Source organism: Miniopterus schreibersii (genome assembly GCF_964146895.1).
Source record: "Miniopterus schreibersii genome assembly, chromosome: X".
NCBI classification, from domain to species: Eukaryota; Metazoa; Chordata; class Mammalia; order Chiroptera; family Miniopteridae; genus Miniopterus; species Miniopterus schreibersii.
The window spans coordinates 60,535,606-60,560,523 of record NC_138104.1 but is presented as its reverse complement, the minus strand read 5'-3'; the positions used below and the strand labels follow the sequence as shown (position 1 = coordinate 60,560,523).

The 24,918-nt window shown below is 38.9% G+C and overlaps 1 protein-coding gene across 2 annotated transcripts in view; it reads right to left on the bottom strand.

Annotated features, from left to right (window-relative positions):
* Positions 1 to 24,918, bottom strand: part of OPHN1 (oligophrenin 1) — a 507,398-nt gene that overhangs the window by 284,524 nt on the left and 197,956 nt on the right. For both annotated transcript variants that reach the window (XR_013997964.1, XM_081125000.1), the window contains exon 5: positions 21,567 to 21,638. Coding sequence is in view for 1 of the 2 variants with exons in the window: in XM_081125000.1 (XP_080981126.1) it covers positions 21,567 to 21,638 (72 nt within the window). In the remaining variant the exon portion in view is untranslated. The remainder of the gene's footprint in view (positions 1 to 21,566; positions 21,639 to 24,918) is intronic.

The window sequence follows — 24,918 nt, the reverse complement described above, 5'->3', positions numbered from 1 at the left end:
TGTAATATAGTAATAGTTACCATTTATTGAGATTTACATTGTTATGATAAGCATTTTACATGCATTACTTCTTTAAATCCTCATCCAAGCTTCTGAGCATTGCTATTGTTAACCCATTTTACAGATGAGGAATGAGTCTGAGGCTCAGAGAACTAACTTGTTATAGTTGCACACCTAGAAGTGGAGGAACCAAGACTTGACCCCAGAAGTGACTCTAAAGTCCTTGCTTCTAACCCCACCACTATACTAAGTTATGGAAAGGGCATTGAACCATGTTTAAATTCTGCCTTTTTACATCTACTACTTATATTATCTTAAACAAAAATCTTACTGACCCTCAATTTCCCAATGTGGAAATAGACAATCTTCTGAAGAGACTATTATATATTTTATAAGGAAAAACAATCAAGGAAATGCTTTAAGGACACATAGCACACCACTGAACCAGATGCCAATACACCCAATTTGGGATAGTAATAGTAGGCTTAATTCAGTTCAAAGTTTGAACTCTTTGGCCTGGCATTCAAGGCCCTTCAATCTCACCCCAATCTATTCTCCAGTCTCATATCCTACACCCCTTGTATGAACTATTTATGTTCTAACCATACCAGAGTATTCTATGTTCTTCAAATATACCACACTTTTCATAGCTGGCCGATTTCTTCTCCTCCTAAAAGTAGAGGCTACTTGATATGTTTATAAAGGTCAAGCCTGGCTCCAATTGCTGAGCATAGGCCTAACATGGGGCAGGATGTATTGAGAACTGTGGCCCTACACACTGGACTCACCACTATGTCAATGTGGACACTATCCTGACTTTGACTTTGTGTCCCATTTGAGACATCAAGATTTCCACCTGGTTCATAATACCCAGTTTCTATCTTGCATTTCAGTTGAGGCCCAGGCTAACTTCCTATGCCTTACTACCCCCATATGACTATTGTTTTATAAATGAAGAAATTAAACTTCAGAGAAGTTAAGTGGCTTACCCAAGGCCATGCAACCAATAAGAAATGAAGCAAACTATCTAAAATCTACACAATTTTCCTGCTTAAAAGTCTTTAGTAATGACTGCAAGTTTATTCACCTTGATAAGATATACAGGATTCTTCAAGAGACCATTGATGTGTACCTTCTATCTTGAGCGCCTTGTATCTGCACAAACCATGCCATCTACCTAGCATGTTCTTTCCTCACATCCTAATTCACTGGTTAACTCCAGTTTAACCTTCAAGATTCCAGTCCTATATCATATTCTCTGAGGTGTCTTTTCTAAGTGCTCCTTTATGCCTCATATCCTAGTCTGAGTTTGGGATTTTTTGTTCTCTCTCAGAACTATGTACATAGTGAAAGAGCTGACCCCACTGTACTGTAATTGTCTGTTTGCTGGTCTAGACTGTGAGTTCTTTGAGAGCAGAAACTGTCTTATTTATTTATCTCTGTACTCCCAGACATAATAAGTACCAGAGGACATGTTATACAGTAGGTACTCAGTAAACGTTGAGTGAGAGAACAAAAATGTGAGAGTGCAAGAAAATGGGAGAAAGAAAAGATGGGCATATTGAAGGAAGAAAGGAACATTGCTATGAAGATTATATGTATTATGTAAATATTTTTGTCATTCTAGTACATTTAATAACTAGAAATATTGTCACTGCATCATTTCAACATGAGTAGGCTGTATTGCTATTTACATGAACTAGAATTGTTATAAAAGAACATTATAAAGGAAACAAATCATCATAGGCATCAAGGCTGTGGGCAAACAATTTTCTTTTTCCTCTCTAGTTTTGCTTCTTAAACATAATTTCAGCATTTCAGTCATAAGATTGTTTTATATGTGTGCTTGAGATAAACATAGTAAGTTTGCACCAGGCAGGGGCTCAGCTCTGATGGGAATCTTGAAGGGGAAACAAGCCTTCAAGATGCTCATAGACAAGCAAGGACAAGATACGTACCCCAAATGCCCAATATTTCTTTCAGCTGCAAAAAGAAATGTGGTAGCTATGTCCTTCGACAAATAAACAGAGTTGGAGTAAATAAACAACAAACTGCTTATGGAGATTGCTGTTTCTTATATGTGTCTTTTAGGATTCCCTTCCTTCCTTCCTTCCTTCCTTCCTTCCTTCCTTCCTTCCTCCCTCCCTCATTCCTTCCCTCCCTTCCTTCCTCCCTCCCTCCCTTTCTTCCTCCCTCCCTCCCTCCCTTCCTTTCTTCCTCTCTTTCTTCTTCTCTTTCTTCTCTCTCTCTCTCTCTCTCTCTCTCTCTCTCTCTCTCTCTCTCCCTCTCTCTCTTTCTTTTTTTCTTCGATTGAACTGAACACTGAGACAAGAGTAACTGTCCAACCAAAAGTCTGAGTGTAATAGGCTTTGTAGTCTTCTATCATGAGGACCTACAGTAGACAAGCAGTTGGACAGGAACCACTTGTGGAACACACAAAATTTCTAGAAAACACCATATTTGGACAGCCTGAGCCTTCTGTCCTAGCTGGAGAAAGTTAATATAAATTGACAAAGGTTAAAACATTGGTTCTGGTTCAGCAAATCTCCCTTCTATATGCTGAGGAGGCTCCTTTTCTGCCCAGTTGAAGCTGGGATCACTTGGGCTGGTAAGACCAGCTCTGGAGCTGAAGGTTCTTTTCCTTCTTCTCCTCCTCAAACTTGGAAGGGGATATAATTTAATATAACCTTCTCCACCCACTTTCACCAATCCCTGGGGATTCCCACATGTAGCGCATGCAGGGCCATGAGCTTTGTGTGGACAGTTTGTTACTCTTTTTATGACAGGATGATGCTTCATTTCCACAGGACGTGAGACTCTGGCATTTAGCAACATACTCAGACCCTTCTTCACAAGGACACCAGCAAATGTTTAGTAATTTTTTGCTAGGGGTTCAGAGGAGAATAATGTACATAACAAATTAGATAACTCAAAACCACAATATAATATTCACCCTGAACAGTACATACAGAATTCAGATTCAGTACAATTTTAAAGGTCAGGATAAATTAGGAAAAAGGAGACGGCACAGCTCAGCAACTTCTCAGACAGCCAAGACACATAAGGTCACTGGATCTCAATCTCTGTCCTGAGGGAAACTGCCTCATTGCTGTTTTCTTTGTGTTAAACAGAGATGGAAATACCAAATGAACTTGTAGAGTTGCTAAAGAGTAAATCATATAGATAAATCAGTTAAACTGAGGTTGTGAAGGATTAAAAGGAATATTTACAAAGACATTTTAAAAACTGATAGTACTTCATAAAAATGGAACTGTTTCATCTCCAATCATGGCTTATTCATTATCTCATTTAATGTCAACAACAACCTTTTGAGGTAGATATAATTATTTTCTACATTTTACAGGTGAAACTGAGGCTGAAAAGGTAATTTGTCCCATGTTACAGAGCCAGAAAAGATAACAGAGCTGGTCTGTTCAGTTCTGATGACTTTGTGCCTTGATATTGCCTATATGGTTGCATAATACACTGGTAAAGGGCAAGGACTGTGGGTTCAAGTTCTGTTCCTTCTTAGTGCTTGACTATGGGAGTTACTTAGTGACTCTGCCTTAAGTTTTTGTTTTTGTTTTGTTGTTACTGTTTGTTTTGTATTTATTTTAATATTTAAAGAGGAATAAATAAGACTTCCTACCACATAGGGTAGTTCTGAGGATTAAATGAATATCTGTAAATAGAAGAATATCTGGCAAAAAATAAGCAAATGTTTAACAAATAAACAATTATACACACAGGGTTACAGTACCATAAAGTTATAAGAGGTCATGAATCATATCTAGCCCACCCACTTTGCTGCTTCAGGAATGATTCCACTTAACACCATCACAGAGCAAAAAATGCCTCCTTGAAATATCTACCAAATGAATGTCAAAGTTAGTTCTCAAACCCACATCTCCTGACCCCAAGACTGTTCCCAGTACATCTCTCTGTTTTCATCAAAACATCTTCTGGCTTTTCATTATCACTAACTTTCAGTAGGCCATGGTAGATTGATATATTGTTCCCAAATCTTCCCCCCTCCATGTATACATCTGTTCTATCATGTGAATCTGTAGTTCCTCAGACTAGAAGCAGAAATTATTTTATTTCCAAACCAATGCTAGGTTTGGCCATATGACTTGTTTCAGCCAATAAAATTTGTGAGGAAGTGATGATGTGCCAGTTTTGAACCTAGCTTTAAAAGACCTCACATTTCTGAGATCACCCAACCATGCACTTCTGCCATCATTATGAGAATATACCACTGACCTCTGAAAAATACAGACACATGGACAAGACCTAAAAACAACTGTGTGCAGAGCCAAGCCATTCCAACCTAACTGACATCAACAAAGCTACTCCTGCTATATATATCAGCAGAAAATTTCATATACCAATAATTTCCAATGATTTACCAATGCAAGTATTTACCCTTGAACTCAAATGCCAGCTTAAAGTTATTATTTCTTGCTTCTCCATTTTCTCATCTCCAAAATAAAGACAATAATAGTACCAATATTATAAAGTTGTTGCAAAGCTCAAAAGAGATAATTTATGGTAAATACTTAACACTTATTGTTTAATAAGATTAGCAATAATTATAAGCAAAGTCACCCTTGTAATCACAAACACACCCTCAAATAGTTCAAGTGGAATGGACACTGAGGTGGAAAAGAGGAGCATATAACAATCTCATTTTCATTGCTGAAGGAAGAAAAAACTTTTGGTATCATTCTGTTCAATGATACTCTAGTGAAGGATGGCAAGGGGGATAGAAAAAAAATTTGACCTCCTACTGGGGCATGGTCTATTCTACATCACTGATATTGAGGGTGACACTCCCTTTTAACCCTCTTCTCTTCAAGCTAAAGGCAGCTGCAGTTCTATTTTTTCAGGGATATTCTACCTTGTAAAAGGATCTTATCAAAAACAACCACATTAGCCTGTATGGATACATTTCTAGATTACTTGAGCAAAGAGATCTACTATAGGCCACGTACTTCACATATGTAATCTCAATGTGATCTCATTTGATATTAAGTAGAGTTGCTTTGTGTTTGCAAGAGAGTAGATCCATCTTCCACAGGTGACTGTTTTCTTCTGTATACAGAGTAGAGACACAATAAATAATTGCTGAACCATATTCCCTCGTATCTTTCCAAATTAGATTGTTTTCCTTGGATTTGGAACAAAGACAACTTTTTATACTGCTGGTGATGACATAAATTAGGACAAACACTTGGAGATCAATTTGGAAATGTATCTAGTAAAGATGTGTATGCTCTACAACACCAAAATTATATTTCTAGGTTATAAATTTTCAAAAGTGCACAAGACATGTGCAACACTTTTATAGTATTGGTTGCACTATCATAAAAATGGAAGCAAATAGCTCATCAAGAAACAATAGAATGCTTAAAGAAATCATTATATATTCTCACAATGGAATACTATGTAGCAATAAAAATGAAATAACTCACCCTGGTCAGTGTAGCTCAGTAAGTTGGAGCGTCATCCCATACACCAAAAGGTTTTGGGTTCGATCCCCACTTGAAGTGCATACGGGAGGCAACCAATCAATGTTTCTCTCTCACATCAATGTTTCTCTCTCTCCCTCCCCCTAGCCTAAAGTCAATAAAAATATATCCTCAGGTGAGGATTTAAAAAAAAAAAGAGCCTTGGTGGTGTGGCTCACTGGTTGAGCATTGACCTATGAACCAGGAGGTCAGGGTTCTATTCCCAGTCAGGGCACATGCCTAAGGTTGTGGGCTAGATCCCCAGTGAGAGCCATGCAGGAGGCAGCCAATCAATGACTCTCTCTCATCATTGATGTTTCTATCTCTCTCTCCCTCTCCCTTCCTCTCTATGAAATCAATAAAAATATATTTTTAAAAAATAAATTTGGTTGTGTAGCCAACTGGGAAAAATAATAAATTTGGATAATACTTTATATCTGAAATCAAAATTTTTTTAAAAAAAGAACTCCAATTAAATATATGAACACAAATGAATCTCACATAGATGGGTGGGCAAAAGGAGGTTTACAGTTATGAGTACACAAAACAGTTTACTTTTGTATTACTTATTAATTATTTATTATTAATTTGTATTACAACTGTAAACCTTCTTTTGCCAATCCCTGTATAACATCAAATTATTAACAGAAGCAAGCTTCAACCACATTTTTGTTACCCCATAAACTATATGCTTTCCACAATACTGCACTCTGAGCCTTGTTTTGTGGGGATGCAATGGAAGGATTGAAAAAAAAACAAAGATTAATAATGCCTATCAACAACTGAGTGGGTATATGCATTGTGATAAACTCACATTACTTTATGGCCATGAGAATGAGCAAACTAGAGCTGCCATTTACCACAATATGGATTATTCTAACAAATATAGGGTGGGCAAAGTAGGTTAATAATAATAACAATAATATATAATAATTAATAAATAATACAATAATGAACTCTGTTTCTCATACTCACAATTGTAAACCTACTCTTGCCCACTGCTGTATATCATGTAGGTGTTATTTGGCCATTATAAGTCTTGACTTTCTCATCAGTAGGATATGGATAACAATGCTTAGCCATGATAACATATAGCAAGTACCTAGTAGGGTAGTAATTATTATTATAAGGACTATAGAATATTTGATGTTGGCTTGAAAATCACTTATGGATTAATGTCACATAGCTTAGCTCTTGTAGCATTCCCCTCTGCCAGGGCATGCACTGGCCTTTGGAATGCAAGGCAGACTCATACCTTTGGCTTCATCTGTCCTATCAGATTTGTGCCTTGTTCCATCTTCTGTATTTTTTCAACCCCATCTACCTCCAAATCAAGTCCTTTCCCTAAACTTCTTTCTATAATCTTTGTTCATAGAAAGAAAAAACAAAAAAACAAAAAAAAACAGCAACAAGAATGAAAATCCCATGTCTTGCTGCCAATGTCTTCTTGTCTGCCATCTATTGGGTGACAACACAATATATCATAGCTTCCACAACAGCTCCAACTCTCCAAAAAGTAGTCTAAATACATTCTCAGATGTGTTAGGCAGTTTGGCCCTGGTCCCACCAGAAACCACACAAAGGCTCCTTGATTCAGTGACTATTCCTCTCTGGCAAGGGTATTCTTGAAAGAAAACTGAAAGCATCATACTGTGGGCAACTCTTACAAGACCCCAAAAATATGAATCAAAGAGTACAAATGCTCTCCCTGTCACATGTCTAAGAGGATGACTGAGTCTTTATTCTGCAGTCTCCAATGGACAGCCCAGCATTCTACGCTGCAGGATAAAAGACCCATTATGAACAGAGATGGACTGAGCCTCATTTGTCCTCCCTTGACCTTAGGTGGGGGAAGTCCCATGGTGATGAGAAGGGAAATAATGGTGGAAAGGGTTCTGCTAATCAAGTGATAAATAAAACATACACATGGGGGGGACTCACAAACTTTACATGTTCTGGGACTTTTGATAGGTGAGAGGGATAGAAGGAGTTAACCAAACAGGAAGTTAGAGTAGGTAGACAAAGAACTCTAAACCTAGAAGACAATAAATTAGGAGAAAAGGGTAAGGAGGGGGTCATCATCGCCAGAAATAAACTTATATTAACTCAGTACAAGAAATGTCAAAGTGCACAGACTCAGAGCCAAGAAACTTGAGTTGAGTTGAAATCCTGGATTTGTCACTGTAAAATGAACCTAAGAATAACTACCAACAACATTTAATTAAGGTTCCAGGCTAGAGAATTAATGTTATCAACCCTAAGAGTGAAAAGTGAAGATGTGGCTGATAGGAGTTGAGAGTTGAGGTAGTAAAAGTAGACAGAGGTGCAAATATCTTCATCTTACAAAGCTACAGTCAAAAATTGATGGAGTAAGAAATAGGGGTTTAAATATATTACTTAAAGTGGCAAAGGTAAGCAATAGAAGAACTAAAAGGATATTATACTTATCAAAAATTGGAAGATGAGGGAAAGAGGACGGTATGAGCAATGATCTCCTGTATACATAACATGAAGAAATAATTTATAAGTTTGATAAATAAAGAATACCAATATAAGCATATTTTTTTTCAAAAATATGAAAGTAATCACCAAAATAATATAAATAAAAATGGTTAAGTCCCAGCTAGTGTGACTCAGTGGTTAGAGCATTGTCTTCTGCACTGAAGGGTCATGGGTTTGATCCCAGGTCAGGGCACATACAGAAGGCAACTGATCAATGTTTCTCTCTCACATCAATGTCTCTCTCTATCTCTCTCCACCCATTCCTCTCTCTCTAAAATCAATAAAATAAAATAAAAACACACATATCCTTTGGTGAGGATTTAAAAAGATTTAAATTTTTTTAAATGGTTAAAAATGAACATCTATGAGGAACAGGGAAAGATGGGAGATTTTTGAGATTTTTAAAAGATCCCATTGCACTATTTTATACTTAATTATATGTGCAAGAGTGTTATATATAATTAAAATTTTGATGCTAAAACTAAGCACCATTTTTTCAAAACATAATGGTTGTAAAATGCAAGTACTCTGATGAAATTGTAGATTACACATTAAAATTAAAAAGCAAGTGTCATCTAGTTGCACAAATATCCAAACTGCCATACATAGGTGGAAAGAAATATCTTATTAAACTGGAAAGGGTGAGCTATCAGGTTTTAGCATAAGGAGGTGGTGTGGAAATTTCTTTTAACCAATAGTGTCCTGTTTTAAAGGAAATATTGCCCCAAAAGTCCATCAGATAACAGATCCAAGGGGGGGAGAAAACAAGATGGTGGCATAGGTAACAACTGTACCCGCCACCTACAACAACCTCATCAAAATTGCAACTAGAATACAGAACCACCATCACTCAGAACCTCCTGAAATCAGGATGAACAGAAGCCCTACAACCAGGGAACTGAAGAAGCATCCAGCCTGGTAGGAGGGGCGGAGACGCAGGTGGATCAGAGCAGGGTGGCTTAGTTTAAACCCGGGAGGGATATCTCGGAGGTGAAGGTTTCCCTGAGGAGTGAAGGTTCTCAAACCCACATGGGGCCACCCAGCCAAGGGCTCCAGGGCCGGGAAGAGAAGTCCCCACAACTTCAGGTTGTGAAAACCATCGGGGACTGTAGGTGAGGGTCTCAGAGGCTGCAGGAGCACCAGGCTTTCCTCTTAAAGGGCCCGCACAAGGACTCACTCAGATGCACTCCATCTGATGCCCAGAGTGGGGCAGCCGCTTGAAAGGAATCTGAGACACATGGGGAGGAACTAACCTACCTAAAATTTGGGTGAGAGGTGGAGGGGTGGCTTTCTCCCAGGCAGAAGAGCTGGCAGAGGACATTGCTCCTTTGGCAAGCCCTTACCCACAGAGCCGGCAGGCATGCGCCATATTTGAATCTCCAGCACCTGAATCATACCTTTGGCCCCGCCTTGGTGATACCTGGAGACCTCGCCCCTCCCTACCTGCAAGCTCATCCAAGCCATTTCCAGTGGCTTTTCTGTGCAAGTGGCCTCTCGAGCCTCATGCTTATGACTTTCCTAAAGTCTTGCAAACAAGCAGCAGCGTGCCCCATATGGCTTGATAAGTGGCCCCAGGCCTGGCCCTAGTGGTAGCCTGCATTGGTTCATAGCTTGGCCTCTCCTGGACAACGCCAAGCCCAGCACAAGTAGCAGCCAACTACGGTTTGCTGTGTAGCTCATGCTGGCTGGTCCTGGGCAAGGCACAGGCAGAAGCTGACTCTGTACTTCCCAGGAGACCCCAGAGACAGTGCACCTGGTGGTCAGACTTGACCATGCTGGATTAAATCCTCCCACATCCATGAGTCACACACTCAAGGGGTGCATGTGGTGAACACCAAAGCTCCACTGAAGTAAATCCTGTTCCATAGGGGTATCTCCAGCACAGCAGCTCTTGGCTGTAGTTATAGGTGGTCCTCACAGCCAACTGGCCCGGGGATCAATTCCTCCCAGGGATGCCAACAGCAACCAAGGCTCAACTACAACAGGACAGTGCACACAGCCCACACAGGAGAGCACCTAGAAGGCCCAGCTCAGGTGACTGGGGAGGCTGAGCCACTGGACCCTACAGGACACCTGCTATACAAAACTAAAAATTCCAGGAGACAGAGCAGCTCTACCTAATACATAGAAACAAGCACCTGGAAGCAGCCAAAATGTGGAGGCAAAGAAACATGTCACAAAGGAAAGAACAGAAGAAACCTCTAGAAGAGGAACTAAATGAAATAGATCCAAACAAGCTAACAGATACAGAGTTCAGAATTCTGTTTATAAGGATGCTCAATCATATTAGTAAGAATATTATGAAAACAACTGAGAAAATCGATGACATAATAAAGTACCAATTTGAAATGAAGGCTACATGAAGTGAAATAAAGAATAATTTACAGAAAGTCAACAGTAGAGTAGGAGACGCTGAGAATAAAATCAGCAATTTGGAACATGAGGAAACAAAAAATACCCAACCAGAAGAGCAAAAAGAAAAAAGAATCCAGAAATATAAAGATAGTATAAGGAGCCTCTGGGAAAACTTCAAGAGGCCCAACGTTCATATTATTGGGGAGACAGAAGGGGAAGAAAGAGACCAAGAAATTGAAAACCTATTTGAAAAAATAATTACAGAAAACTTCCCCTACATGGGGAAATAAATAGCTTACAAGTTCAGGAAGCACAGAGGGTCCCAAACAAGAGGAACCCAAAGAGGCCCACAGCAAGACACATCATAATTAAAATGCCAAAGGTTAAAGACAAAGAGAGAATCTTAAAAGCAGCAAGAGAAAAGTGATTAGTTACCTACAAAGGAGCACCCATAAGACTGTCAGCTGATTTCTCAACAGAAACTTTGCAGGCCAGAAGGGAGTGGCAAGAAATATTCAAAGTGATGAAAAACATGGAACTACAACCAAGATTGCTCTACCCAGCAAAGCTATCATTTAGAACTGAAGGTCAGATAAAGAGCTTCACAGATAAGAAAAAGCTAAAGGAGTTCATCTCTACCAGACCAGCACTACAGGAAATGTTGAAGGGTCTTCTTTAAGAAGAAACTAATGAACAAAAGAATCTGACAAACTAAATAGATTGAGACATTGATGCAGGCAACAGACGATCATATTTCAGAGGAAAGAAGGAAGGGGGGTGGAGGGTGGGAAGAGATTAACCAAAGAAGTTAGATGCATATATACATAACCCATGGACACAGTCAATAACGGGGCGAAGGTCTGGGGAGGGGGTGGGAGCTAGGTGGAGGGGGTCAATTGGGGGGAAAAATGGGACACCTGTAATACTTTAAACAATAAAGATACATTTTTAAAAATTAAAAAATAAAAATAAAAACTAAAAAGTTCAACTATTGAAAATTTTAAACTAAAAAAAACACAATAACAACAGGTCCAAGGGAAACTGCTCTGGCTAAAGTAGGGAGTTAGGAGCCCCACCTAAACAGTTTCCCCCTGGGGAAGTTGGGGATACCATTGATGGAGATGATACCTGTGAAATCATTGGGCTGGTGATTTCATGCTTGGGAAGCCAATCATCTGGCAGCCATTCAGAAGTCATTGCATAACAGAAGCTAGTTCCCAAGGCATCAGAAAGGTTAACCTAAAATGAACTGGTTACCTTTGTGAACAGAGACAGTTAGAAAATAGCCTTCTTACATTTTGTTATTGAATGATCCTGTCTACTGGGACATAGTCACCCAAGTGGAACTGACAACAGAGCTCATTGGCCTGCAAATGGACTCTGCAGAATAATTTGGTTTAGCCAGCAAAACCATCTTTGACCAACAGCTGAAAATCTACCCACAGGAGAAAAATATTGAGTATCACAATTCACTCCCCTCCATGCTTGTCCCATTACCTTTCCACAGGTTTTACACAAAACACTTACTATTTCAAGAGGTAACAGCATCAGTGTCATTTGAAAAGTTTAATAATGTTTGAAAACCAAGATGTTTATTCTCAATGTGTCCCCTTTTAGTTCCCAGCACTCTGTTATTTGTATTTTTTTTTTAAATCCTCACCAGAAGATATTTTTTTCATGGATTTTTAGAGAGAGTGGAAAGGAATGAAGAGGGAGAGAGAGATTTGAGGGAGACACATCGATGGGTTGCCTCCTGCACGTGCCCCAACCTGGGCCAGGGATTAAACCTTGGGACTTGAACCCAAGACCCTTCCGTCCTTGGGTCAATGCTCTAACCACTTAGCAAACCAGCCAGCGCTATTTTGTATCTTTTTAAAATATATGTATGACAAAAAGATATCTCCAGCATTATGCAGTGCCACAGACACAGATCTGGAGGCCTAGTGACATGAAACTTCTCCATAAATCAGTAGCCACTTGGGAAACATTCATTGACCCAACTCTCTCTTTTTGCCTCATGTATTAACTTCTCTTTTTTTATTTATTTGTAAATCAGAGTAACTCCATCATCAATTGAAAAATTTCATTGGGAGTGTCCTATTCTACCCATTTTGCTGCCAATGATGATGATGACTGTGATGATAATGATGATGACAACAATGACAGAAAACACTTAACATTTTTCAGGTACTCTCCTAAGAACTTTAACTAACTTAATTAATTCTATGTGTATATAAATTTTCTCTTTTTTAATGTTTTATTGATTTATTTTTAGAGAGAGGAAGGGAGAGGGATAGAGAGATAGAAACACAGATGAGAAATGTCAATCAGGTGCCTGCTACATGACCCCTAGTAGGATCGAGCCCACAACCCGACATGTGCCCTGACAGGGAATAAAACCGGTGACCTCTTGGTTCCTGGGTCAATGCTCAACCACTGAGCCATATATTAATTTTCTTTCAATGCTGCCCCCTGTTGATTCTGAACCCAGAGATTTCCATTTTATATCCCACATATGAGTAAAATCATATGGTACTTAACTTTTTCTGTCTGACTTATTTTGCTTAGCATCACCCAATAAATTTAATTTTAAAAATCCCCCTCAAAAGGAAAATGTTAGGTGAAATCAACTTCAATAATATATTCTTTTTAACTCAATATACCTAAAATGGTATCATTTCAATATGTAATCAATATAAAATATTAATGAAACATTTTCCATTCTTTCATACTGTCCTCAGAATCTAGGATATATTTTACATTTACAGCACACTAAATTCTGATATGCCAATTTCTACTACTCAAGAGATGCAAATTTAGTTAATTACTCTGATAATTACAAACAGAATATGTGATTAGGAGTTATTTGCCCATGGTTCTTATTGTACACATGAGAAAACTGAGGCCCAGAGAGAAGTGGTATCTCTCATAAAGGGAAATCAGCCCTAGTCTTATGACCAGAACTCAATTCAAATCCAACAATTCTGCCACTTCATGGTTGAGTGCCTTAGACATTATACCTCACTGAATCTTTGTGTTCTCGTCTGTAAACACGCTATAATAACCTCTACTGCACAAGGCTGTTCTGAGGTTCAAGTGAGAATATACATCTACAAAGCACATGCCACCACCAATAAAGTCAGAGTCATCTTGCAGCAGTTCTGGGTATATCAGTCTGGGCCCGATCAAGAGATAGAAACCAGTATAAAGAATTACTACACTACAAAGTTATTAAACTAAAAAAGGTAAATATAAGATATAGGGAAACTAACTCTGTATAGTACCATAGGCTGAGGAAAGGTACCCCAGGAAGAGTGAATTTGGAAGGGGTTCAGATCTCACTGAAAAGGTATAATTTAAGCCACTGAATAGCACAGAAGTTTGCTAGGTTGGCCTGGTGGTATGCAGTCACCAAGTAAGGAGGCAACTCTCCAGAATGCAGGCGGGGAAGGGACAACCGGCAATCAGTGGAATAGGCATACGGAGAGGATAGAAAAAATCTAGGTTGAGGTTAGCTTCACAGGGAAAGTCTGCCTCGGTGGGAAGTTCTTAAGGTGCAACCAGACTGTATGAGGGCTGGCAGAGGAAGCAGGAAGTAGCAGCTCTGTTGTAAATCTTCATTCAGTAGGCATGCTACATGGAAGACCACAGAAAAAAGGTGGGGGAAAGCATGGGTGGGGAGCCCTTCAGGGAGAGATCTATATTGAGAGACCTGTAAAAAGACTATCACTAGGCCAGGTGGAGGCTTTCAGGTCACTGAGGGACCACATATTCCAGGTGTGGGGTGGGGCCAGAGTCCCATGGATGTCACACTCCCACTCTAATGACCCACCAGTGCAGCAACCAGAAACTTTAGGAGTACCCCTTCCTCCTGCCATATCCCTCTAGCATCTTTTGCTGAGAAAGCTTAACATCTTGCACACTGTTAGGGAAAGATGCTCAAAAGAATTCTGTCCATTTACATAGAACAGGTATTGAGGAGTGTTAGAAGTAAGAGGCAATAAATTAATAAAACACAGGGGTACACAGGAAGCTACACTTTCTAGTCCTAATTTCAGAGCTCTTTACACTACCTTACATTTTACTACCATGAGAATTTTAGGTAGTTTTTTGAAAATGACTCTCACACTGAATGTTGGTCACCCTCCTTGTATGTGTACATGTTGGCCCCACTGATAAAGAAGTAGGGAAAAAGGACTGATAGGAATTTAACCTTTCTGAGTCTCAGTTTCTTCATTGGGGTAATGGATATTATACATCCTACAGGTTTCCTGTAAGAATTAAGGAAGAGAGTGTATGTAAAATCCTCAGCTCAGGCCTGTGACATAGGAAGTACATAATAGAAATTCATTTTCTTCCCCTCAGATGACATGAAGTCAACCACTGCAGCAAATTCTTACTTTCCTTTTTCCTATTCTCATCCAGGAATGAATGTAAACCATGTGTGTAAGGGTTTTTTATGTTATCTGTCCTTTATCCTCTTTATTCAGTATTATGTAACAATTATCATGTCACTTAACAAGTAGTTAATTATTTTCATACCGTACTTTTGCATATAAAGATCCTCCTCTCCTTCTATTATATACTTTTCCAATTTAGTTTTTATGTTAATGAGACTCCAGATGAACTAAGTGGAATCCAGAATTGATGGGTTATCCAGAGAAATGACTTTGCTTGAATTCAAATCATTCAAATAATGTTCATGTCAACTTGAATGCTGACATCAGGCAGTGAGAGGACTTCTACTAGTCTGCTCTTTCTTCTCATAACTGCTATTTTCATATCCTGGATCCAAACTGTTTGTCATGATATTCCAGATAATAACAACTGGATGTTGTATTCTTACTTCTAAAAGGGCTAGATACTTTGTCAAGTTGCTAGATTTAGTTCTGGTAGAAACTCTTGGTTACATGGTGTTTACATACTGAAGCTCACAAAACAGGCCTACACCTAGCTGATAGAATAAATTTCACAATTGTTCATCCCCCTTTATGAGAAACTGAGAAATCACTAATCCATGAGCAGTCAAGCTGAGATTATCTGGCACAAAGCTGTCCAACTGAAATTTCTACGATGGAAACATTCTATATCTATGCTGTCCAACACAAGTTACTAGCCACACATGGCAATTGAGCACTTGAAATATGACTGGTATGAGTGAACAACTGAATTGTTCATTTATTTTCTTTACATAAGTATCAGCTACCATATTAGACAGCACAAAGCTGGATAGTATGGTTCAGTGGAATAAAGGATTTGAAGCTAAAAAGATCCTTAAATCTAAATCCTAGCTACTGGGTCCGGGAAGATGGCAGCACTGTGACAAGAAGCAGAGTGCCCTCACTCCCAGCCACAGGTATTTTACCAATAAAATACTGCATAACTAGCTTGAAAACACCTGAGAAATATACCTGAGTGGGCATATTTTGAGAAAGGAGCACAGAAGAAACATCATAGAGTCTGGTAAGGGGGGGCATAAAAAGGGGGAGTCCCCCCTTAACCTGTGCTGAGTTCCAATCTCTAGGGATAGAGGCTGCAAAGCTCTCAACCATTCTGAGTGTGGACCAAAAGCTTGGATCTGAAACCTGGAGGAGAGGAGGAGGGAAGGAGAGCCCGTGCACAGCGAGCAGAGGGACCCAGGGAAATAGTGTGCCTGTGAGGACGGGACTGTGCTTCCCAGTGAAACAATGTGCCTAATGGCAGCAGACTGCACCAGTCTCACCATGGGTGCTGACCTTGGGAAACACTGTCCCACAGGGTGTGGTTCCTGAATAGGAAGGGAACAGAGGGCTGCACTGAGCAGCCACATACAGGGACCATCTGCCTTCCTGTAAGGCATTGTATATAACCCCACAAAGCATTTGACCTGTGAAGTGCAGGGAAGGGAACTGGAGCCCTCCAGCCACCAGAGAGGGGTCGGAGCCGCCAGAGAGGCGGACTGGGACTCCAGCTGCCAGAGCTACCTATGCAGCAAATCCTGGTTTTTTGACCCTCTTTGTGGGGAGCACAGATAGAGCACAAGGACCTGCCCCAGATTTACTGAGATCAGTGTGCAAGGAAGCTGTGTGGGGCTGACTTTGTGATGCCTCCTGCTTGATACCAAGGTGTGTGTGTGGGGGGGGGGGTTGGGCCTAGCAGGGAGCGTTATCTACCTGTGTGTTGCTTCGTGGACTTTTGAGATTTTGATTGTTGAATGGGCGTCCACCTTCCTGGCTTGCATTGGGGAGACAGACCAGCAAAAGCTGGGAAATGTGTCTGCATAGTGGAGAGTTTGAAATAAGCATGACAGGCGAACCGGGCAACCAGATCTGGGAAGGGAGGGGCGGAGCACACCTACCTCTCCTGCAGGCTAGGAGCACCATCCCCAACAGGAAAGGGGCTGGTTCAGCTCACTGAAGCCCCAGATATTCCCTGCAGGGCACAGTCCTGAGAGGGAAGGAAGAACAGCTCACAGGATGACAATACAGGAAAAAAAACTCTCAGGGCCTAATGTTTGGGAACTGGAGGAAAAGCTTAAAAACCCCTGATGGGACCTGGGCAGGCAAAGTGCTCACCAGAATTTTTTTTTTTAATCAAACCCACTGAGCTCAGGCCTCTGAAATGGTCCATAAAGAAAAGAAAACAGAGAATTCAATCTAAAACTGCAGCAGGGCATTCTAGGGGGAACTGGAATTGGAGGACAAGGTAGACAATGAGGAGTCAGCTTTGAAGCAGAGACTAACTTCCCCACAGTGAGTGCCAGTCAACGAAACCTTTAAGTAAGGGGAGCAATATCCTGAGGCACACTAGCTGCCCTGCACCCTAAAGACACTTCAGAAGACTTTGGAGTAAGACCAGGCAACCACAAGGGGGAAGCAAAATAACTGACAAGTAGAGGTGGTCCACAGAGCCTCGGACCAACCAAGGACATCAGAGATAAATCTAGACAGCTCCTGATATTGGCTGATGTACAAGTACCTCCCTGGAGAACTGAAATCAGCTTACAAAACAGCCTCAGACAACATAAGAGGCCCAGATGAAACTCACCAAATTGACTTTTATTTTCTTTTTAGAAAAAAGAAAAAAAATTGTTTTTAAATTTAAATTTATTTTAAGTTTTTAATAAATGTTTGAAAATTTTTTCTTTTGCTGTCCTTGTGTTTGTTTTTTTTTTGCTTTGTTTTGTTTTGCTTTTTGTTCTATTATCAATATCTTCTTGATATTCTCTGCTTAATTGCTGGGATATTATCATCATAATCAATAAGTGTACTACTTATCTCTATTTTTTCCCCCAAATCTCTTACTGGACTCCCACCCTGCCCTTCCTTTATCTCTTTTTCTCTTCTTTTTCCATTAGAATACTTTTTTTCCTCTACTCTTTCTTTTTTTTTCTTCCTTTTTATCCCTTCTGTCTTCCTGGCTTTTTCTTTGTTAATTGCTGTTTGTCTCTTTATTGTATTTTGATTTTTTTCTTTTTCAACTATTTTTCTATTCCTAAGCTCTACATTTAATTTTTTGCTGGCTCTTCATTCAGAATGCATTCCCTGTCCATTTTATCTCCCAGTACCTTGTCATTTTTTACATTTTATATTATTTTTTTTTATCGTTACTATTAGCAATAATGTCCTTTTCTCTCATGTGCATGAGCTCTAATTTTTCTTTCACTTTTTCTTATTTTTTTCTTTAGTACTTGTGTACTCCCTTCACTTTACAAATTCAACTTTCACTTGGGATGTTTTCATTGTGATTGTCAGGATATTCTGTAAGATACTGCTTATTTCCTGGCAGTTTGGTTGTGTATTGGGTTGTCTTGCCAGCACCCATAAACAGCTCACAGGATATGGTTGAGGACGAACCACAGAGTTAGAAAACCTCAGAGGAGAGTCCTCCTAAGAACAGGTCAACAACAATGTAGACCCAATCACAACAGGAGAGCCCAAAGTACCAAGAAAAGGGATACGTCTAGAACAAATAGCACAAAAGTCTAAGAAAAAAACATCTCTGGTCTCCACTGGACGTACACTACAAAATTCCACTCCAAAAGACTGGGAGACAGAAAATATACCTAATATACAGAAATGAACACTAAGAGCCACCAAAATGGGGAGATAAAGAAACAATCCTGAAAATAAAGAAGAGGAAAAATAGCCAGAAAAAGCCTTGATGAGATGGAGTCAAGAAAGTTATCAGAAAAAGAGTTCAGAATAACAGTTCTGAAGATGCACAAGGAAATTAATGAGAAGAACAAGACAATTAATGGAAACGTCAAAGAACTTAGTGAAAACATGAAAAAGGAGCTAAATATCATAAATGAGAACCAGGCAAAATGAAGAATACTGTATCTGATATCAAGAATACACTGGATGAAAGTGAAAACAGGCTCAGTGAAGCAGAGGATAGAATAAATGACTTGGAAGATAAGGTAGAAAAAGAAAACATTCAATCAGAGCAACAAAAAGAAAAAACACTTAAAAGCATGAGGACAGTCTATAGGAGCTTTGGGACAACATGAAGAGAAACAACATTCGCATCGTAGGTGACCCAGAGGGGGAGGAAAGAGCAAGGGATAGAGAACTTGGTGGAGGAAATAATGACAGAAAACTTCCCTATGCTAGAAAGGGAGAAAGCCACACAAGTTCAGAAAGCACAGAGGGTTCCAAACAAGAGGGACCCAAAGAGACCCACGCTAAGACACATCATAATTAAAAAGGCAAATGATAAGGACAAAGAGAGAATATTTAGGGCTACAAGAGAGAGACTAGCAGTGACCTACATGGGAAACCCCAAAAGGCTGACATCAGATTTCTCAACAGAAGCACTTCAATCCACAAGGAAGTGGCATGAAATTGTGAAAGTAATGAAAAGCAAGAACCTGCAACCAAGACTGCTTTATCCAGCAAGGCTATCATTTAAATTGGTGGGTGAAATAAAGAATTTCTCAGACAAAAAAAGATAAAGCTGTTCAGTACCATCAAAGCAGCATTGCATAAAATGCTAAAAGGACTGCTTTTAGAAGAATAAGAAATATTGAGAGAAAGGCACATCAGCATAAAGGGGGAAAATGACATTAAATATGTATATATCAATAGTAACCTTAAATATAAATGGAAAAAATGCTCCAATCAAAAGACATAGGGTAGCTGAATGGATGAGAAAACAGGACCCAAAATCTATGGGACACAGTAAAAGCAGTCTTGAGAGGAAAGTTCATAGCATTATAGGCCTGCCTCAAAAAACAAGAAAAAGCTCTACTAAACCACCTAACACAACAACTAAAAGAACTAGAATGAGAACAGCAAGAAAAACCTTGAGGAAGTAGAAGGAAGGAAATAATAAAGATCAGAGCAAAAATTAATGACATAGAGAATAAAAAAAAATTCAAAATATCAACGAAACCAAAAGTTGGTTCTTTAAAAAGATAAAAAAGATTGATGCACCTTTAGCCAGACACCAAAAACAAAGAGAGAGGTCCCAAATAAAAAATCAGAAATGAAAGAGGCAATATAACAACTAACCCAACAGAACTACAAAGGATCATAAGAAAATACTATGGGCAACTATATGCCAAAAACAGGACAACCTGAGTGAAATGGAAAAATTCCTAGAAGCATACAATCTTCCAAAGTTGAATCAGGAAGAGTCAGAAAACCTGAAAAAGACAATAGCAACTAATGAAATTGAAGCAGAAATCAAACTAAAAAGCTTCCACACGGCAAAAGAAATCAGCATCAAAATACAAAGGAAACCCACAGTATGGGAGAACATATTTGCTAAGGATGTATCTGATAAGAGGCTAAGTTCCAAAGTGTGCAAAGAACTCATACAATTCAACAAGAGGAAGACAACCTATCCAATTAAAAAATGGGCAAAGGATCTAAATAGATACTTCTCCAAAGAGGAAATACAGATGGCCAAGAGACATATGAAAAAATGTTCAACATAGCTAACCACCAGAGAAATGCAAATTAAAATCAAAATGAGGTATTACTTCACACCTGTCAGAATGGCTACCATTAACAAATCAACAAATGACACATGCTGGTGAGGATGTGGGGAAAGGGGAACCCTGGTATACTGCTCGTAGGAATGCAGACTGGTGCAGACACTATGGAAAACAGCATGGAGGTTCATCAAAAATTAAAAATGGAACTGCCTTTTGACCCATTGATCCCACTTCTAGGAATATACCTTAAGAATCCTGAAACACTAATCAGAAAGAATATATGCACCCCTATGTTCATAGCAGCACAATTCACAATAGCTAAGATCTGGAAACAGCCAAAGTGCCTATCAGTAGGTGAGTGGATAAAAAAGCTGTGGGACCTTCACACCATGGAATACTATGCAGCTGTAAAGAAAGAGGATCTCGTACCATTTGGGACAGTATGGATGGACCTGGAGAATATTATGCTAAGCAAAATAACCCAGGCAGAAAAATACGAACATCACATGATCTCACTTATATGTGGAATCTAAAGAACTTAATAAACTGATGGACAAAATAGATACAAGGACATGGAAACATGGATTAGACAGACGAATCTCAGAGGGAAGGAGGGGGGTGGAAGAGGGGAGAGATTAAGCAAAGAATTTATATGCATATATGCATAACACAAGGACACAGACAACAGTGTACTGAGGGACTGGGGAGGACGGTGTGGGAGGGGTGGAAGAGGTCAATGGGAGAAAAAGGGACATCTGTAATATTTTGAACAATAAAATAAAATTAAATAAATAAATAAATAAATAAATAAATAAATAAATAAATCCTGGCCACTCTCACGTGCTAACTATATAACTTTGGTCATGGTCTTTACCTTGTCTAAATCTCATGCCTGGTTTGTAAACGGGTCCTAAAATCTAACCCTTCAGATGTATCTGAAACAGAACCTTACAAGGTTTTTGTGATTAAAGAATGAATATAAACCATCTAACCCAGTGCTCAGTACATAGTAAATAGTCTTTAAATAATAGCTATTATTATCAAGCTCCTTATTCTCTATATGGAGAACCTGAAGCTCCCAAAGGAGAAGTGTCTCGTCCATAGATTCATAGTTAGTTGAAAGCACAGCCAGAAGCCAATTAATTTTCTCATCTGTTTTGACGATGAGTTTTCTTATAGAAACAAACCTTTCTCACCCCAAAAACAGAATAGTGACTGCCAAACAACTATTCAACTGCTGTAAAAATATGTATCTTATGCACGTAGAGAAAATGTACCTTGGTGAAGCCTATTTGCTCCTTCCGAAAATTTTCCAGGGGTTTGATCAGCAAATCACTAGCATTGTGTACCTAGAAAAAAAAAACAAAACACACACACAAAAAACAATTTTTAGATTACCAAAATTCAGATTCAACATTCCTTCTTACCAGGATATTTCCTTGTAATATACCATCCTGTAAAATGTTAACTACTGTGCTGGCTATTTGAGTTTTGTTGCAGTCTTTTTCCTATACTGGTCTCTTAAAATCAAATGTTTAAAGGGGAAGTGAGAGAAGGAACATTAGGGGCATTTCTCTGTAAATTTGCTGGTACTCTGATCAGAAATTTTAATTGATAAATATACAGAATTATGTCCAGAAACAAACACAGGAGGCCTGAAATATATGTCATAAGTTAGAAGACAAAGAGGGGCAACTGTAATATTTTCAACAATTAAGATAAAATTTTAAAAATATGTGAAAAAGCCAACTGCACCAAGCACAAACCAATTCATGGGAGGAAAATGAGTTAGTACTAATAGTATCAAAAAAACCTGTTTCCAGTCTCCTCCTGGTATGTCATAAAACAAGAACATTTCCTTCAGAATTTGGACCATATTAAAAGCATCACAGAGAACACTAGGCCAAGCTTTGCAACTACCTAAATATAGATGCTATTTTTTTTTTTTAATTTACCTATATTGTTGAAAGTACTACAGATGTCTACCTTTTTACCTCATTGATCCTCTCCACCCCCCATCCACCCCACCCCCAGGCCTCCCTGAACCAATGTCTGTGTTAACAGATTACACATATAAGCATACAAATTCTTTGATTAGTCTCTCCCCACCCACTCCCCCATGCCCACCTTCCATCTGAGATTCCTCAGTCTGTTCCATGCTTCTATACCTCTGGATCTATTTTGTTCATCAGGTTATTTTGGTGATTATATTCCACATGTCAGTGAGATCATGTGGTACTTGTCTTTCTCTAACTGGCTTATTTGCTTCCCATAATATCCCCAGTTCTATCAATTCTGTCTCAAAGGGTAAGAGATCCTTCTATTTGACAGTTGCATAGTATTCCATGGTATAAATGTACTATAGTTATTTTATCCACTCATCTACTGATGTGCACTTGGGCTGCTTCCAGAGCTTAGCTATTGTAAATTGCGCTTCTAGGAACACAGGGGTGCAAAAGCTCTGACTGTTGTTTCGGGTTTCTTAGGATATATTCCTAGAAGTGGGATCACTGGGTCAAATGGCAATTCAATCAGAAGCTAATAGGAACAGCCTGTCCAGGTACTAAAAATTGAGATTGATATAATTCTTCCTTTTTACAGCTGTATAGTATTCCATGATGTAAATATCTGAGATGCTTGATATGTTTTCAAATTTCTTGTACTTGTAGAGACATATTAATATATTCTGGAGATATAAAAACATCATCTCCAAATTGGATCCCTTGTTCAATGGGCAGGTAGAAATATAGAAAGCTTTGTCTTCATATAAACCTCATGGGAGATGGCATCTGTCCAAGGCAACAAGTGAAATTTGTTTCTTCAAGGGTGTGAAATATCTGCACGTATTAAAAAATGTATCTTTATTGTTGAAAGTATTACAAATGTGCCCTTTATACTCACTGATCCCCTGCACCCTGTACCCTGTCCCCCAGGTCTTCACCCCACTACTGTCTGTGACCATGAGTTATGACATATGCACACAAATTCTTAGGTTAATCTCTCCCCACCCTCCCCTACCTTTCCACTGAGATTCCTCAGTGTGTTCCATGCTTCATGTCTCTGGATACATTTTTTTCATCAGTTTATTTTGTTCATTAGATTACACATATAAGTAAGATCATGTGACACGTGTCTTTCTCTGCCTGCCTGGTTTTGTTTAGCATAATACTCTCTAGGTCCCACCATGCTGTCTCAAAGGTAAGGTATGCTTCTTTTTTACAAATGCATAGTATTTGATGGTGTAAATGTCCAAAAAAATGCTTGATATGTTTTCAATCTTCTTGAACTTGTAGAGACTTGTTTGGTGTCCTAACATTTGGTCTATCATTGAAAATGTCCCATGTGCACTTGAGGAAAATATCTATTCTTCATCTTTTGAGTGGAAAGTTTTGTAAATGTCAATTAAATCCATCTGATCTAGTGTGTCATTTAGAGTCACTGTTTCCTTGTTGATATTTTGTCTGGGGATCTATCCAGTAAGGTCAGTGGGGTGTTAAAGTCCCCTACTATGACTGTATTGTTGTCAATCTCTCCTTTAAAGTACTCCAGAAGTTGTTTGTTTTTCCAGCCTATGTGACTCATTTGTTCTGCGGAGGGTCTCCTGTAGGCAGAATATATTTGGGTTCCTGTTTTCTTTTCCATTTAGGTACACTCTGTCTTTTGATGTGAACATTTAATCAATTTATATTCAAGGTTATTATGGACAGGTACTTATCTATTGCCATTTTATTTCTTTATACCTATGTTTCTCCTTCTCTCTATTTCAAATTCTTATCACAGAAGTCCCTTTAACATTTCATGCAATGCTGGTTTGGTGGTGATAAATACCATTAGCCTTCTTTTGTTTTGAAAGCTCTTTATTTCACCATCTATTTTGAATGATAGCCTTGCTGGGTATAGTAGTCTCAGTTTCCGATCCTTGTTTTGCATTACTTTGAATACTTCATGCCATTCTCTTGTGGCCTGTAGAGTTTCTGATGAGAAATCATCTGATAGTCTTATGGGAGCTACTTTTTAGGTAGCAGATTGCTTTTCTCTTGCTGCCTTTAAGATTCTCTCTTTGTCTTGAATTTTTGGCATTTTAATTATGATGTGTCTGGGTGTGGGCTCTTTGGATTCTTATTACTTGGGACTTTCTTTGCCTCCTGAACTTGTGTGACTTTTTCTTTCACCAGGTTAGGGAAGTTGTCTTCCATTATTTCTTCATACACGTTCTCTAATCCTTGCTTACTTTCTACCTCTTATGGTACTCCTATGATTTGAATTTTTTATTTTCATGTTGTCCCATAGCTCTTTTAAATTGTCCTTGTGTTTTGTTTTCTTTTTTGTACTCTGATTTTTTCTACCATTTTCTAATTCGCTGATCCCATCCTGAGCTTCTACTAATCAGCTGTTCATTCCTTCCAATGTTTGTTTGTTTTTTATTTCTACTATGTCATTCTTTATTTCCTTCATTGTTTCCATTTCTTTTCTCATGCTGGTGAGGAGCATCCTTATGATCAGTATTCTGAACTCTATATCTGATAGATTGTTTATATCCGTTTCATTTAGTTCTTCTGGTGAATTCTCTTGTCCTTTCCTTTGGGACTTGATTTTTGCCTCTCCATTTTGACTGCCTATTTGTATTTG